At 37.2% G+C, this 16,442-nt stretch overlaps 1 protein-coding gene across 2 annotated transcripts in view; it reads left to right on the forward strand.

The window, feature by feature from the left end:
- BUB1B (BUB1 mitotic checkpoint serine/threonine kinase B) overlaps positions 1–16,442 on the forward strand; it is a 55,189-nt gene that overhangs the window by 33,001 nt on the left and 5,746 nt on the right. The window contains exons 11-19 of one of the 2 annotated variants that reach the window (XM_027553510.1): positions 32–147; positions 730–779; positions 2,304–2,364; positions 2,497–2,602; positions 6,325–6,599; positions 11,701–11,834; positions 12,128–12,268; positions 12,600–12,700; positions 14,759–14,908. In XM_027553510.1, coding sequence (XP_027409311.1) covers positions 32–147; positions 730–779; positions 2,304–2,364; positions 2,497–2,602; positions 6,325–6,599; positions 11,701–11,834; positions 12,128–12,268; positions 12,600–12,700; positions 14,759–14,908 — 1,134 coding nt within the window. Of the gene's footprint in view, positions 1–31; positions 148–729; positions 780–2,288; positions 2,365–2,496; positions 2,603–6,324; positions 6,600–11,700; positions 11,835–12,127; positions 12,269–12,599; positions 12,701–14,758; positions 14,909–16,442 lie in introns of both variants that reach the window. The other variant, XM_027553509.1, reaches the window with a different exon arrangement.

Raw genomic sequence — 16,442 nt, forward strand, 5'->3', positions numbered from 1 at the left:
CATACTAATTTTGTTTATTTAATGCAAATAGCAAGAAGAAAAGATGCCTACAAAGGAGACAGCTGAACTGCCAATTGCTTCAGAGTCTCAGGAAATATCAGGAATGGCTCTGTCCAATTTTGTTTGCCCAGTAAACTCTTGTGCCAGGTAGGACCACATTGGTGGAAGAAATGATACTTATAGGAAGGAGGGCATTTAGAACCAGCCTTTGACTCTCTAGACTTGAAGTCTCCTTAACTTTTATAGTATTGAGACATGATTTTTGCAACTCTTTGTCACAACATCAGCTTTGATACTAATGAAGGAGGTCTAGGTGCTGGCTTTTTTCCATTAAAAAAAAATAACGTATTTCTTATAATAACAACCAAATAATTTTTTAAATGGTAAAACCACTCATTTCTACCACTAAAAGATGACTAGTATTAACATTGCTTTATTTCTTCTTTATGTGTTGTTTTGGATTTGTTTATAAAAATGAAGGTTTATCATTTTGTAATCTGCTTATATTGTTAATGTAACTTGATGTCTGCTATCAAATATATTTCTGTAACAATTCTAATGACTGAAGGTTCTATCTTAAAGAATTTGGTTTAATGGTACTAGAATATTTTCTTTATCTTAGAATGAAGATTGTATTTAATTTTTTAAAAAGTCTCTTGGACTTCTGAAAATTAAATAATTTGTTCCGTGGGTCGTAAGCCACATGTTTAAAATCGAGTTTCTTCACAGGGAAACATCACTTGCAGAAAACGTTTGGCAAGAACAACCTCATTCTAAAAGTGAGTTGTATTTGACAATCTCATGAAGACCTTACTGATAACAAATGCATTATGTAACAAGTATAAATGATTTTATTGATTGTAGTAAAAGGAGGTGAAAGAAAGCAAAGAGAGGGACTCAGGTTTGTAATCTTTGAATCATGGAGTTCAATTTATTAGCATATAATTCAAGATAGGATAGACATTTGAAAGAATATTTTTGTAAAATAACTCATTGCTTAAAAATATTTTATTTTAAATGTAATTTAAATTTATACTAACTATAAAATAATATTTCACTTTAGTTAGTGCACTCTAGCTAATGGCACCCCACTCCAGTACTCTTGCCTGGAAAATCCCATGGACGGAGGAGCCTGGTGGGCTGCAGTCCATGGGGTCGCTAAGAGTCGAACATGACTGAGCGACTTCACTTTCACTTTTCACTTTCATGCATTGGAGAAGGAAATGGCAACCCACTCCAGTGTTCTTGCCTGGAAAATCTCATGGACGGAGGAGCCTGGTGGGCTGCAGTCCACGGGATCGCTAAGAGTTGGACACGACTGAGCGGCTTCACTTTCACGCGTTGGAGAAGGAAATGGCAACCCACTCCAGTCTTCTTGCCTGGAGAATCCCAGGGACGGGGGAGCCTGGTGGGCTGCCATCTGTGGGGTCTCATAGAGTTGGACACAACTGAAGCGACTTAGCAGCAGCAGCAGCAGCTAAGCATAGCAGTAGCACCCAGGAGCCAAGACTGGAAAGTGGTTTTTTGATAGGAAGAGGGGGGAGAAGCTTAAAATTAAAGCTATTTTATATTCAAATTTGGTCTTTTCAGAAACATGTTAAAAGTGGTAGAAACATGAATATCCACCTAGTAGTTTAAAAAATTCAGTAGAATCTGATTAAATGTTTAAGTCTAACCATCAGTTTATAGGAAATGCAAGGCATAGAAGAACATTTGAAACAAAAATATAATTGGCCAAAAATCCAGCATTATGGGGTGTACAACCCAGTTTCTAAAACAAAAAATTAATAGCAAAAACAAAAACCCTATAAAATAAAAGCAATTAAAGAGACAATTTCAACTGGTCACAGTGTTTGAATCTACTTTGCATTCCTAATTCAAACTTTTTAAAAAGTTTTGATAAAATGTGATACTTCTGATTGTATGTGTGAATTCAGAAATGGTTAATTCTGTAGATATGATCATGTTTTGAGATTATGTTTTTTAAAAAGACGCTATTTCTAAGAAATGTGTACTGAAATATTTACATATGCAATGATATGGTGTTTTGTATTTGCTTCAAAAATAATTCAGAGTTGGGTTAGATTTGGGGAGCAGTGATGGGGAATAAAGATGAAACAAGATCATCCATGTTTAGATCATTGTTATTAAGTGATCTTTACTTTTGTACTTTGGAAATTATTTATTATAAAAGATAAAATTGTTTTTCTGCTTTCAGACAGCAAAAATGTTAATTGACCTAATTGTCTTGAAGAGTAGGGCATTTACTCTAAAGAGTGTAAATTTAGTCTCTCTTTCTATAGGTTCCAGTGTACCTTTCTCCATTTTTGATGAATCTCTTCTTTCAGAAAAAAAGCCTGTCAGGTTTGAGGGTTTTTTTTAATTTATTTTGTTTCAACAATTAAAAGTTTTCTATTATTATATATAAGGGTGAAATAGGAGGTTACTGTTATCTGTGTTAAGAGAAAAATTGCTAAATGGGATGTCTTTTTCTAGTCCTTCTGCAGCTCCCTCACGTGTTTTAGCCCAACGAAGACCTCTTGCAATTCTCAAAACTTCAGAAAGCATCACCTCAAATGAGGATGTATCTCCAGATGTTTGTGTAAGAAACAGTATCCCTAAGTTTATATAAATGGGCTAGTGTATAGTTTCATTCATTTCTCACAGAAGTTTAGAGTTAAAGTAAAAATCATTGGCTTGAAATAAGCACATGAAAAGATGCTCAACACTGTTATCAGAGAATGCAAATCAAAATCATGGTGAAATACTATACACATGCACTTGGATGGCTATAATCAAAAAGACAAAATAACAGCTGTTGGTGAGGATGTTAAGTAACTAGAACCTTCATACGTTGCTGATGAGGATGTACAGTGGTACAACCTGTTTGGAAAACAATCTGTCAGTTCCTCAAAATGTTGACAATAGGGTTACCATATGGTCCAGCAGTTCCCTCCTAGGTAAATATATCCCAAAGAATTTTTTAATTTAATTAATTTTTAATTGAAGGATAACTAAAAGAATTTAAAACATATCATCACACAAAAACTACATAAATGTTCATAGCAGCATTGTTCGTAAGAGCCAATAACAGGAAACAACCAAACATTCATCACCTGATGCTTGGATAAACAAAATGTGTATCTGTAAAGTGGAATAGTGTTCAGCCATAAGAAGGAATGGAATATTGACATATCCTACAACATGGGTGAATCTTTAAAACACTGCTAAAATGAAAGCACGCCTAAAAGAACACATACTGTATTATTCTGTTTATGTGAAATAAACAGCTGTCTTTCATAAAGGCAGAAAATAGATTAGGATTTCCAGGGGATTAGGGAGAGAGTGGATTGGAAAGTGACCACAAATTGATATAGTGTTTCTTTTTAAGGTGATGAAAGTGTTCTGAAGTTAGATAGTGGTGATGGTTGCAAGTGAGATAGTGGTGAAGGTTGCAAAGCCTTATGAATGTGTGATACTAAAAACCACTGAAATGCACATTATAAAAGAGTGTATTTTTTGGTATGTTAATTATATCTCAATTTTTTTAAGTAGGGAAAGATCACTGTCTTCAAAGCCCAGGATCTTTTTTCTTTATAAAAAAAATTTTGTAGCAATGAAAGTTATGTGAACCAACCTTTTTTTTTTTGTAGTAATGTTCTGTTTTAACCACTGTGAACTAGTGACCCTGCACACATTCAAGTCAAAGTAAATAAACTTTATCAATGACATTTTATTGAAGGTTTAAACCAGCATCTGGAAACTTGTCTTAATATTTAAAGAGAACTGAGTATGTTTAATCTGAAGCTTATAAGGGGAGACATTATCAGTATCTATAATGATTTAAAACAGTGTTAAATCAGTGTATTCCAATGAATCAAACATGTTTTTCTTTTTGTTTACCCATTTATTGAGGTATATCTTATATCCATGGACCTCCCTCAGTAGCTCAGTTGGTGTAAAGAATCAGCCTGCAATGCAGGAGACTCAGGTTTGATCCCTAGGTTGGGAAGATCCCCTGGAGAAGGAAATGGCAACTCACTCCAGTATGCTTGCCTGGAGAATCCCATGGTCAGAGGAGCCTGGCAGGCTACAGTCCATGGGGTCACAAGAGTTGGACACGACTTAGCAACTAAAGAGAGAGAGAGAGCTCTTATATAGATACATTGCACAAATATTAATTGTACAGCTAGGTAAAAATTTAAATATGTGAATATCCATGTAGTCTTCACATATATCAAGATACAGAAAATTTGCAGCAACCCAGAAGAACCTCAGGAGCCATGTATGACTGAAGGTGCTGAGGCCCCATTCCAACTATACTGAATTGGAATTTCCAGAGATAAAATCCAAGTATGTATTTTTGTCTGTTTTAAATACTTGCCCAGGTAATTCTAATGTAGATAATAAAGATGATGATGTAGAAGAGTAATTTTTACATACTGGATTCTGGAGAATACCACCAGAGAATAGGCTGGATTTGGAGGTAGTGGTTCTAAGTTCAGATGTTCAAGGATGGACTAAATTATTAAGAGGATATCTTAGGTTTTTTTGTCTTAAACCTTTTACTTGAATTTTGTTAATAGGTACCTACCAGCATTTTTTTCCCTAAAAAAAAAATCATATTTAAAGTGTCTAAACTAATAGGGCCATAAATAGTATTTGCATAAAATGTATCCATAGACTACAGACATCTATTTTACTCTAATCTTACGATTCTTCAGTTTCATCTATTGTTTCTTCTAGATGTATCTCTCACCTCTACTTAATTATGTTGAACCAGAAATTCGGAGTATATGTCATATTGGTAATCTAGAAAATTAATATCTAGTATCTATGAGGGTTAAATGAAATAGGCACTTTTGTGTACTTCAGGTAAATGTATAAAGTGGTACAATATTTCTGAGGGAAGTTGGGCAGTATGAATAAATACCCTTAATGTCCCATTACCTTTTTGACCTGGTAGTTCTATTTTTATGAATTATTCCTAAGAAAACTAACATATTCCTAAAGATTTAAATCTATAAGAATATTTAAAATAGTTTCATGATAGTAAAATACGGGGAATAGCCTAAAACAGTTGGTCAACTTCTGATAGACCCACAGTGTTACCAATATGTTTTTAAAGAATTTTTAATAGCACAGAAAATAAACTAAAAAATATAATGATAATGAATAATATGGACTAGCATATATGCTGTAATTTCACTTGTTTTAAAACCTCTTTTTAAAATGCTTAAAATATGCATGTATCCTACCAGATGTATATGGTCATAGCAGTTGTCTCTGGATAGTGGAAACTGGGGACTTCCCAGGTGGCACGAGCGGTAAAGAACCTGTCTGCCAATTCAGGAGATACAAGAGATGCAGGTTTGATCCCTGGGTTCAGAAGACCCCCTGGAAGAGGGCATGGCAACCCACTCCAGTATTCTTGCCTGGTAAATCCCATGGACAGAGAAGCCTGGTGGGCTACAGTTCATAGGGTTGCAAAGAGTCAACACAACTGAAGTGGCTTAGCATGCACATACCAATAGTAACTGGGGTGGAGAAATAGGAGGATCAAGTGTGGGAGGGAGACTTTTTTACTACAGATTCTTTTAAAATAGTTGACTTTTTAAAACTATATACTTGTATTACTTTTAAAGACAAAGGCATATTTTAAGTGTTTTCCATTATTTTATATTTTTTCCCCCATATCTTCTATCATCCTGAATTGTTGTTTAGTCGCTAATTCATGTCTGACTGTTTGTGACTCCATGGACTGTAGCCCACCAGGCGCCTCTGTCCATGAGATTTTCCTGGCAAGAACACTGGAGTGGGTTGCCATTTCTTTTTCTAGGGGATCTTTCTGGCCCAGGGATTGAACCAATATTTCCTGCATTGGCAGGCAGATTCCTTACCATTGAGCCACCAGGGAAGCCCATGATCATGAGTTACCTTTTAGAAATAAAATAAAAATTGTCATAGAATAAGACCTAAAAGCTAGGAGGATAGTTGATTACCAGAGGGTATTCTAGGCCAACGCCAGAAGAAAAATGGTATTGGTTCTTTGGTTCCTAGGTGAAATTGATTGAGGAGAAAACATTGTCCAGTATTTTTCTTTGTGTGGAGAATCTTCAGTGTATTTTTGATGAAATATAGTTTGCTGTTTTCATAATACAGAACCTTTTTCCTCAGATGTAAAGATGTACTTTTAAAAATTGTCTTTCTCTAGAGATTCTGTGTTAAAAATCACTTATCTAACGCCTCTTTCAGTAAAAAATATAGGCCATTCATATGCTCATTGAAATGTTTCAGCTAAATTTTATGTGGTTTTTATTTCAGGATGAATTTACAGGAATTGAGCCCTTGAGTGAGGATGCTATTATCACAGGTTTCAGGAATGTAACTATTTGTCCTAACCCAGAAGACACTTGTGACTTCGCTAGAGCAGCTCGTTTTGCATCCACTCCTTTTCATGAAATAATATCCTTGAAGGATCTCCCTTCTGATCCTGAGAGACTGTTGCAGGAAGAGGATATAGATATGAAGACCTCTGAGGACCAGCAAACTGCTTGTGGCACTATCTACAATCCACCTCTCAGCATCAAGAAGCTGAGGTAAGTGGTGATTATAGGTTGCACAAACCAAATTGTTTGAGAGCTCTTATTCTGTGTATGCCTGTCAATTATAGCCATCAATTATCAAGCTTTTACTACCTGCCAAGTATTGTGCTAAGTGCTTTACATGACAATTAAGCTCCTTCAGATAAAATGTTAATGGGATTTAGTAATTTATTTGAATATGAGAGTTAGAAGTAAATTTTTAAAAAATATTTATTTATTTATTTAGCTGCTCTAGGTCTTAGTTGCATCATGTAGGATCTTCCATCTTTGTTGCAGCATGTGGGACCTAGTTCCCTGACCAGGGATCAAACCCAGGCCCCCTACATTGGGACCATGGAATCTTAGCAACTAGACCACCAGGGAAGTCCCATGGAAGAAGTAACTTGGGGTGATTATGGTATCTTTGAGGAAACTCAGAAAGGGTCCCTGATTGGTAGAGAAGAGGCATGTATTTTTCCTTTAATATTGAATTTTAAATAATGGTAGAGTAGCTTGATGCTAATTTTAAATAGGCTGTTAGAGATATACTTTTCAAAAGTATCTTGTGATAGAGAGAAATGAATAAAGTAATAGCAGGAATGGCATCGAGAGCCAGGGACTAATAAACCTTGTGATCTATCCGTATTTAAAAGTCACCTAATTTAAACAAGTTCCAGTTTTAGGAATATTCTTTAATTTGCCAGTTTGTGCTTTTAAAGCTGTATTTTCAAACTTTGTCCCCAACAAACTTTTCTCAGTTTCTAGCACATAGTCACCTTGATTAATTTCCTGTTTTCTTTCTTGACCTTTGCTTATTGAAGAGTTAAAAAGTCCAAAGAAGAGATAAAGAGGAAGAAAACTAGTGTCTTAATCAGTTTTTCTCGGTCTAGTTTAGGATAGATGGAGAATAAGGCATTTGCTATAGATTAGGTTGTTGTTTAGTTGCTAAGTTATGTCCAACTCTCTTGCGATCCCATGGACTCTAGCCCTCCAGGTACCTCTGTCCATAGGATTTCCCTGGCAAAAATACTGGAATGGGTTGCCATTTCCTTCTCCATGATAGATTAGTTTGACAAAGCACAAATTTAATAGCTGGCGTTGCTCATCAACCATGGTAGATAAAGTTACCTAGATTCTGATTATGAATCTTTTTTTTTTTTTTTTTCAGGAAAATAATAGACTTTAAAGTGAGATTGAATAGTGGATACTTTTTTTTTTTTTTTTACTTTTGTTTACATTTATTTTTTGCAGCATTTATTCCCAGGCCATAAGTTTTTATTTCTTTGGTTTCTTCTAGGGTATCTTCTATGCAACTTCCTCTTCTGGTTTAGGACCTATTTGTTCTTTTTCAGTGAGAATTGATCATCTCAGTGTGGCAAGGAGAGTTCATATATAGGTTGATCTGACCATGAACTCTCTTAAGTTCTGTGCCACATCTTGGGGACTTTGTTCACCTGGAATGTGCTCAGTAACTAGAGAATCTATATCTAAGCCCTTAAGTTCAGAATTACTCTCTGCATTTTTGAGCATGTGCAGTAAACATTCAGCACTCTTTTTGGGCCACTGACCCTGCATCCACTGCATCCCTGACCCACTGTTTAGCCTGTGCCCACATTACCAACTCTACCATTGTAATGACAGAATGGCACACATTGCTTCTTAAAGGTGACATCCGTTAGATACTTGGTTGCCTTTCGGATATGCATACCCTTAATGGCCTGGGCAGTTTCACGAATGTTCTTAAAGTGAACTGGAAGATTTGAGCCTCTTGATTTACATGATTTTGTGGGGTTTTCTGGGTCAAATAAATAGCACACAATTTTTAGAGGTCACCTCGGGCCACTTATGGTTCCCAGGTGGCTCAGTGGTAAAGAATCTGCCTGCCAGTGCAAGAGACCCAAGAGACTTGGGTTTGATCCCTGGGTCAGGAAGATTACCTGGAATAGGAAATGGCAACCCACTCCAGTAGTCTTGCCTGGAAAATTCCATGGACTGAGGAGCCTGGCGGGATACAGGGGTCGCGAAGAACTGAACTTGACTGAGCATGCTACTGGAGATCAGTGGAGAAATAACTCCAGAAAGAATGAAGGGATGGAGCCAAAACAAAAAGAATACCCTGCTGTGGATGTGACTGGTGATAGAAGCAAGGTCCAATGCTGTAAAGAGCAATATTGCATAGGAACCTGGAATGTCGGGTCCATGAATCAAGGCAAATTGGAAGTGGTCAAACAAGAGATGGCAAGAGTGAATGTCGACATTCTAGGAATCAGCGAACTGAAATGGACTGGAATGGGTGAATTTAACTCAGATGACCATTACATCTACTACTGCGGGCAGGAATCCCTCAGAAGAAATGGAGTGGCCATCATGGTCAACAAAAGAGTCCAAAATGCAGTACTTGGATGCAATCTCAAAAATGACAGAATGATCTCTGTTCGTTTCCAAGGCAAACCATTCAATATCACAGTAATCCAAGTCTATGCCCCAACCAGTAACGCTGAAGAAGCTGAAGTTGAACGGTTCTATGAAGACCTACAAGACCTTTTCGAACTAACACCCAAAAAAGATGTGCTTTTCATTATAGGGGACTGGAATGCAAAAGTAGGAAGTCAAGAAACACCTAGAGTAACAGGCAAATTTGGCCTTGGAATACGGAATGAAGCAGGGCAAAGACTAATAGAGTTTTGCCAAGAAAATGCACTGGTCATAACAAACACCCTCTTCCAACAACACAAGAGAAGACTCTATACATGGACATCACCAGATGGTCAACACCGAAATCAGGTTGATTATATTCTTTGCAGCCAAAGATGGAGAAGCTCTATACAGTCAGCAAAAACAAGACCAGGAGCTGACTGTGGCTCAGACCATGAACTCCTTATTGCCAAATTCAGACTGAAATTGAAGAAAGTAGGGAAAACCACTAGACCATTCAGGTATGACCTAAATCAAATCCCTAATGATTATACAGTGGAAGTGAGGAATAGATTTAAGGGCCTAGATCTGATAGATAGAGTGCCTGATGAACTATGGACTGAGGTTCGTGACATTGTAGAGGAGACAGGGATCAAGACCATCCCCATGGAAAAGAAATGCAAAAAAGTAAAATGGCTGTCTGGGGAAGCCTTACAAATAGCTGTGAAAAGAAGAGAAGCAAAAAGCAAAGGAGAAAAGGAAAGATATAAACATCTGAATGCAGAGTTCCAAAGACTAGCAAGAAGAGATAAGAAAGCCTTCTTCAGCGATCAATGCAAAGAAATAGAGGAAAACAACAGAATGGGAAAGACTAGGGATCTCTTCAAGAAAATCAGAGATACCAAAGGAATATTTCATGCAAAGATGGGCTCGATAATGGACAGAAATGGTATGGACCTAACAGAAGCAGAAGATATTAAGAAGAGATGGCAAGAATACACAGAAGAACTATACAAAAAAGATCTTCACGACCTAGATAATCACGATGGTGTGATCACTGACCTAGAGCCAGACATCCTGGAATGTGAAGTCCAGTGGGCCTTAGAAAGCATCACTACGAACAAAGCTAGTGGAGGTGATGGAATTCCAGTTGAGCTCTTTCAAATCCTGAAAGATGATGCTGTGAAAGTGCTGCACTCAATATGCCAGCAAATTTGGAAAACTCAGCAGTGGGCACAGGACTGGAAAAGGTCAGTTTTCATTCCAATCCCAAAGAAAGGCAATGCCAAAGAATGCTCAAACTACCACACAATTGCACTCATCTCTCACTCTAGTAAAGTATGCTCAAAATTCTCCAAGCCAGGCTTCAGCAATATGTGAACCGTGAACTTCCTGATGTTCAAGCTGGTTTTAGAAAAGGCAGAGGAACCAGAGATCAAATTGCCAACATCCGCTGGATCATGGAAAAAGCAAGAGAGTTCCAGAAAAGCATCTATTTCTGCTTTATTGACTATGCCAAAGCCTTTGACTGTGTGGATCACAATAAACTGTGGAAAATTCTGAAAGAGATGGGTGTACCAGACCACCTGATCTGCCTCTTGAGAAATTTGTATGCAGGTCAGGAAGCAACAGTTAGAACTGGACATGGAACAACAGACTGGTTCCAAATAGGAAAAGGAGTTCATCAAGGCTGTATATTGTCACCCTGTTTATTTAACTTATATGCAGAGTACATCATGAGAAACGCTGGACTGGAAGAAACACAAGCTGGAATCAAGATTGCCAAGAGAAATATCAATAACCTCAGATATGCAGATGACACCACCCTTATGGCAGAAAGTGAAGAGGAACTCAGAAGCCTCTTGATGAAAGTGAAAGTGGAGAGTGAAAAAGTTGGCTTAAAGCTCAACATTCAGGAAACGAAGATCATGGCATCTGGTCCCATCACTTCATGGGAAATGGATGGGGAAACAGTGGAAACAGTGTCAGACTTTATTTTTCTGGGCTCCGAAATCACTACAGATGGTGACTGCAGCCATGAAATTAAAAGACGCTTACTCCTTGGAAGGAAAGTTATGACCAACCTAGATAGCATATTCAAAAGCAGAGACATTACTTTGCCAACAAAGGTTCGTCTAGTCAAGGCTCTGGTTTTTCCTGTGGTCATGTATGGATGTGAGAGTTGGACTGTGAAGAAGGCTGAGTGCCAAAGAATTGATGCTTTTGAACTGTGGTGTTGGAGAAGACTTTTGAGAGTCCCTTGGACTGCAAGGAGATCCAACCAGTCCATTCTGAAGATCAGCCATCTGAAGATCAGGGATTTCTTTGGAAGGAATGATGCTAAAGCTGAAACTCCAGTACTTTGGCCCCCTCACGCGAAGAGTTGACTCATTGGAAAAGACTCTGATGCTGGGAGTGATTGGGGGCAGGAGGAGAAGGGGACGACAGAGGATGAGATGGCTGGATGGCATCACTGACTCGATGGACGTGAGTCTGAGTGAACTCCGGGAGTTGGTGATGGACAGGGAGGCCTGGCGTGCTGCGATTCATGGGGTCGCAAAGAGTCCGACATGACAGAGCGACTGATCTGATCTGAGCATGCATGCAGGTCACTTACTAGAAAAGAGCAAATAAAATTAGAACAAAGATAAGTTGATATAAATTATCCTTTGGAAGACTGATTCATTTGTGGTTCTTTCAGCCCAATTATTGAAGACAGCCGTGAAGCCACACATTCCTCTGGGTTCTCCGGATCTTCTGCCTCAGTTACAAGCACCTCCTCCATCAAAAGTCTTCAAATTCCTGAGAAACTGGAGCTCACTAGTGATACTGCAGGTAGGTTCATATATACCATTTGTGAGGAAATATCTACATCTGCATCCAGTGAGCAGTTGTTTATCAGAGCAAACTGAGGTATATGTATTTCTTCTCTGGAAAAGTTGCCATAAATTGTGAAATCACTAGACTAAATGAGTACAAACTGAATTCAGTATCATAAAGACCTGAGATAGATGAGTGTTGTTAGATTAACAGTTTTGATCATGCAGTCTTGGGGGTTTTTTGCCCTCCTCTATTAAAATACCCATTTTGGTTTTAAGGTAATTTTTTTCTCAACTTTTTTCACCCAGACAGCCCTACTCAGTCACCCTGGTGTCCACAGTATCGCAGACAACTGGTAAAATCCCTACCAGAGCTGAGTGTCTCTACAGAGTTTTTTGTAGAAGATAGACCAATGCCTAATTTGGAAATAGAGAAGGAAATTGAATTAGGTAAGTATCATTGAATGCATGGCCTTTTGTGTGTGACAGAATATAAATAAGTGACTATTTATACTTGAACTTGATGCTTAAGCACAATCAATATTTCTAGAATGTAAGAAACAGCATTATAGAAGTTGACACATTCATAAGTTTATGTCCCAGTAACAATAGGAATTCTGTCTTCCCCTCTTTCAATTTTTAACAAATGATTTTCAAAAGTATTTTAGATGCTACTAACTGGCAAATATAAAGTTCCTTTAGCCCTTAAACCAGGAAATAAAACCTAGGGGGCTGTACATATTCACAGTGACTTTTAAATGGAATCAAACCTTCTCAACAGATAATGAGGAATATTGCATTAGACAAGAATACCTGGTATGTGAAGACTACAAATTATTCTGGGTGACACCAAGAAACACTGCCGAGTTAACCATAATAAAGGTAGGACTGATTCTTTGTCATTTCATTTACTTCATAAATAATGTCAGTTGAAGCAGTAATTGTAACTCCATAGCACCATCAAAATCCCTCTGTTAGTCTAGGAGCTGCCTTATATGAAAGTCAGTGATGCATCAAGAAATCGCTCACCATTATATACCAAGGTCTGATGTGAAAAATGACAGGGTATTGTGTAAATCTCTTAATGTGTTCAAACATGTTAGGTATTCTGTCAGTTTTATCTTCTTGAGGACATCCGAAATTTCCTGGCTTCCTTCAATCTGGACAAGTTACATTCTAGGATACACACACACACACACACACTATATTACTTTGAAATTTCCATTCACCATCATCTCAGGGATTCATATTACTTTTTTTATATTGACTGCCTAGTTACCTTGGATCCCTGTTTTTTTCCTTCTTTCTTGATTTAAATCCTCATATTTCAGTAGCTCCTTGAGAAAGGATGTATAGGATATAAAATTTTTGAAACCTTGGATGTCAGAAAATTTCTTATTCCACATCTTTATTTGATCGGTAGTTTAGCTCGATATCAGAATTCTTGGTTTAAGACTTTTTCCTTAGAATTTTGAAGATGAGCTTCACTAGCTTTTGGCTTGTAACCTTGCTTTTAAAATCTTTTGCCATTCTCTGATTTCCACCTGCCCCACCCCTGCCCCCCAGATCCTTATAGGATCTTATGTTTGTCCCCAGGATTCTAAAATTTCACAATTATGTGCTTTGGTAAAAGTCTATTTTCACTCATAATCTTAGGCACTTGATGGCCATTTCAACCTGGAAACTTCTTCAGTTCTGAGAACTTATCTTCAAAGAAAAAATTATTTCTTCTCTCAGTCTTTGCTGTTCTTATATCCTAGAATTCCTTTTGTTAGGATTAAGGGTTTCCTGAACAGATTTCTTTAAAAATCTTACCTTTTTTTCCCCTGTTTCTCTTTATATTTTTGCTTTACTTTCTGGAATGTTTTATCAACTTTATTTTCAGCCTTTTTACTGGGTTTTTAATTTCTTTTATCATGTATTAAATTTGTAAACTTTCTTGTTTGCACTCAAATTTTTTCTTCTTTGTAGAATTCTGTTCTTCATTTCAAAGATGAAATATTCCTTACCTCTCTGACTATATTAACAGTGCTTTAATTTTGCTTTCTCCCTGCTTCATCTATTTTCTTTTGTCTGTTTTGATCTCCATCTTTCATATTCTTCAAGTCTTTGGCTCTCTCTTCATATTTAAGCATGGGCCTCTAGAAAACCAGTTAAAACTATGTATATGGAGGGACCTTGACAGCTGTAGGCCTCACAGTACAATGATCTCATTTGACCTTGATGTTGGAAAAACCTCCAGTCTTTAGGTCTTTTCTCTTGAGCTTATCAGATACCTCAGAGAAAACTTCTGGTTTCTTACCTAAGGTATATAATCCTGGCTGCTAGTCTCCTAAAAGTTTCATGGGGAAATAAGTTTGGAAAGTAGAAGGGCAGGAAGGTACATCTTAACATTTGACATGTAATAAACTTTTTCTTCTTTTCCTTATGGCCTTCCCACTTTCAACAGTGCATAAGTGTCCTTTAGTCTAGAGCCCTTCTGTTTTATATTCTCTAGGGAAAAAAAATGGTCTTCAAGAATGAAAGAGAGGCTGGGCTACAGGAGCTGGAAGGGTAGTCAGGGGTCTAACTTTCTCTTTAACAGAGTTCAACCCCTCCAGTTATAGCTCCACATTCACTCTTACCTCTATAGATAATTAGTGCTACCAGTTTCATATTACAGAAAGGTGGTCTTGTAATATAAATTTGGTTGCTGTCAGCTTTCTCCACTGCTAGAATCAGCTTTCTTGGGTCTGTTAAGTGGATTGTTACCTCTTAATATTCTGTTTCCAGCTTCCAGAATATCCTGCTGCTCTGTTCTTTCCTAAAGGTTTATGCCTTTTCAAATATCCCTTTTCTACTATTATTTCTGATCAGAAGGGCTGGAGGGAATGTTTTCAATCTGCCAACCATTACCATAGATTCTAATGGCTTTTATTTTTAAAATATATTTTCTTACAGGTATCTTCTCAACCTGTCCCATGGGACTTCTATATCAACTTCAAGTTAAAGGAACGTTTAAATGAGGAGTGTGATAATTTGTGTAGCTGTTATCAATACCAAGATGGCTGTATCGTTTGGCATCAATGTATAAACTGCTTCACCCTTCAGGTTTGCAATAATATGAAAACATACCATTTAAAATCCTCAAGTAGAAAGATTTGTATGCCATTTGGCAAAGGAATTTAGTATACAATTCCTATTAATCTTCTAGAAATAGACTAATTAATTTATTTTCCGAAGTTATTTTGACCAAGAACACATTTTAACTCTTTATTATGTCAATTTTCAAACATATAAAAGGAGACAGAATTGTGTAATGATCCGGTCATTTATGATCATCACCAGCTCATGGCCACTTTTGTTTTAAATTCCTGGTCTGATAATTCCAATATCCCTGCCATGTCTGGCTTTGATGCTTATTAAAATTGTGTTTTTTGCCTCTTAGTATGCTTTGTAATTTTTTCTTGATAGCCAGACATGATGTACTAGGTAAAAGGAATTCCCTTTAGTAATGTGATGATAACGTGTGAGGGGAAGGAAAGTGTCGTACAGTGCTATTATTTATCATCTTTTGTAATGCGCATATGCCTTTGGACTGTGAACTTCACAACTTTCTCAGTTTCCTAAACCGGCCCCCATAAACTCCCACCTGCCCAGCTTAGGTGGGACAAAATAGCTGGAGTGGGCTGGAATTGGATATTTCTCTTATCCAAGGTCAAGTAGACTCTTGATAATATCCCAGTATGTTAGGCTCTGGTTAATTAGTTTCCCCTGAAGGCAGGCCTTGTTAAAAAGAACAGCGTGCTCTGGCCTGTTTCAAATGTTTCTTTTTCCCCTCCCCCTGCTGAAAACAGTAGGGAGATTTTTCTATGATATTTACTGTGAAAACCTGATCTGCTCCTAGAGGTGAAATTCACAAAAATGTAGGTGCTTCCCCTATACTTACAGATACTAGAAGAGTTGTTGATTTTTTAGTTTGTTCAGCTTTTTACATGTTCGGACAGAGTAGCAACTTCCAAGTTCCCTACATGAGGAATGGAAACCAGAGTCTATTTTTGCCACTCTTGTTTTATCTATACTACCCCTCTGGATTATTTTTAGAACCCAAACACAATATGTCTTTTTTTTGACCATGCTGCAGGGCTTGTGGGAATCTCAGTTCCCCAGCCAGGGATTGAACCAGGACCCTTGGGAGTGAAAGCCTGGAATCCTAACCACTAGGCCACCAGAGAACTCCTTATAATATGTGATTTTATTCTTTGGACTATTCTTAAGACAATTTTATGGCTTTTTTTTTTTTTTTTTTTGAGATTATTTCTCCTATCATTTTTATTTTTTTTAATGTTTCTGAGATTATTTCATTTCTCATTTCTTTTTTTAAATTGAAGTATAGTTGATATACAATGTTATATTAGTTTTAGGTATACAACATAATGATGGTTTTGCTGCAATTTTGATGGTAATATGAATTCTCCAAAATTGTTGGCATGAGGATAATTTTAAACTACCATTTATATAGAGATCCTACTATGGGCCAGCCTCACCCTGTATGAACGATCTTACTGGAGAGCAGCATTGTTAAAAATGGGACAACAACCAATCTGCAAAGGAACCCACATTCTAACAGAGAACCAGGAAGAGT

The sequence above is a fragment of the Bos indicus x Bos taurus genome, chromosome 10, assembly GCF_003369695.1.
Source record: "Bos indicus x Bos taurus breed Angus x Brahman F1 hybrid chromosome 10, Bos_hybrid_MaternalHap_v2.0, whole genome shotgun sequence".
NCBI classification, from domain to species: Eukaryota; Metazoa; Chordata; class Mammalia; order Artiodactyla; family Bovidae; genus Bos; species Bos indicus x Bos taurus.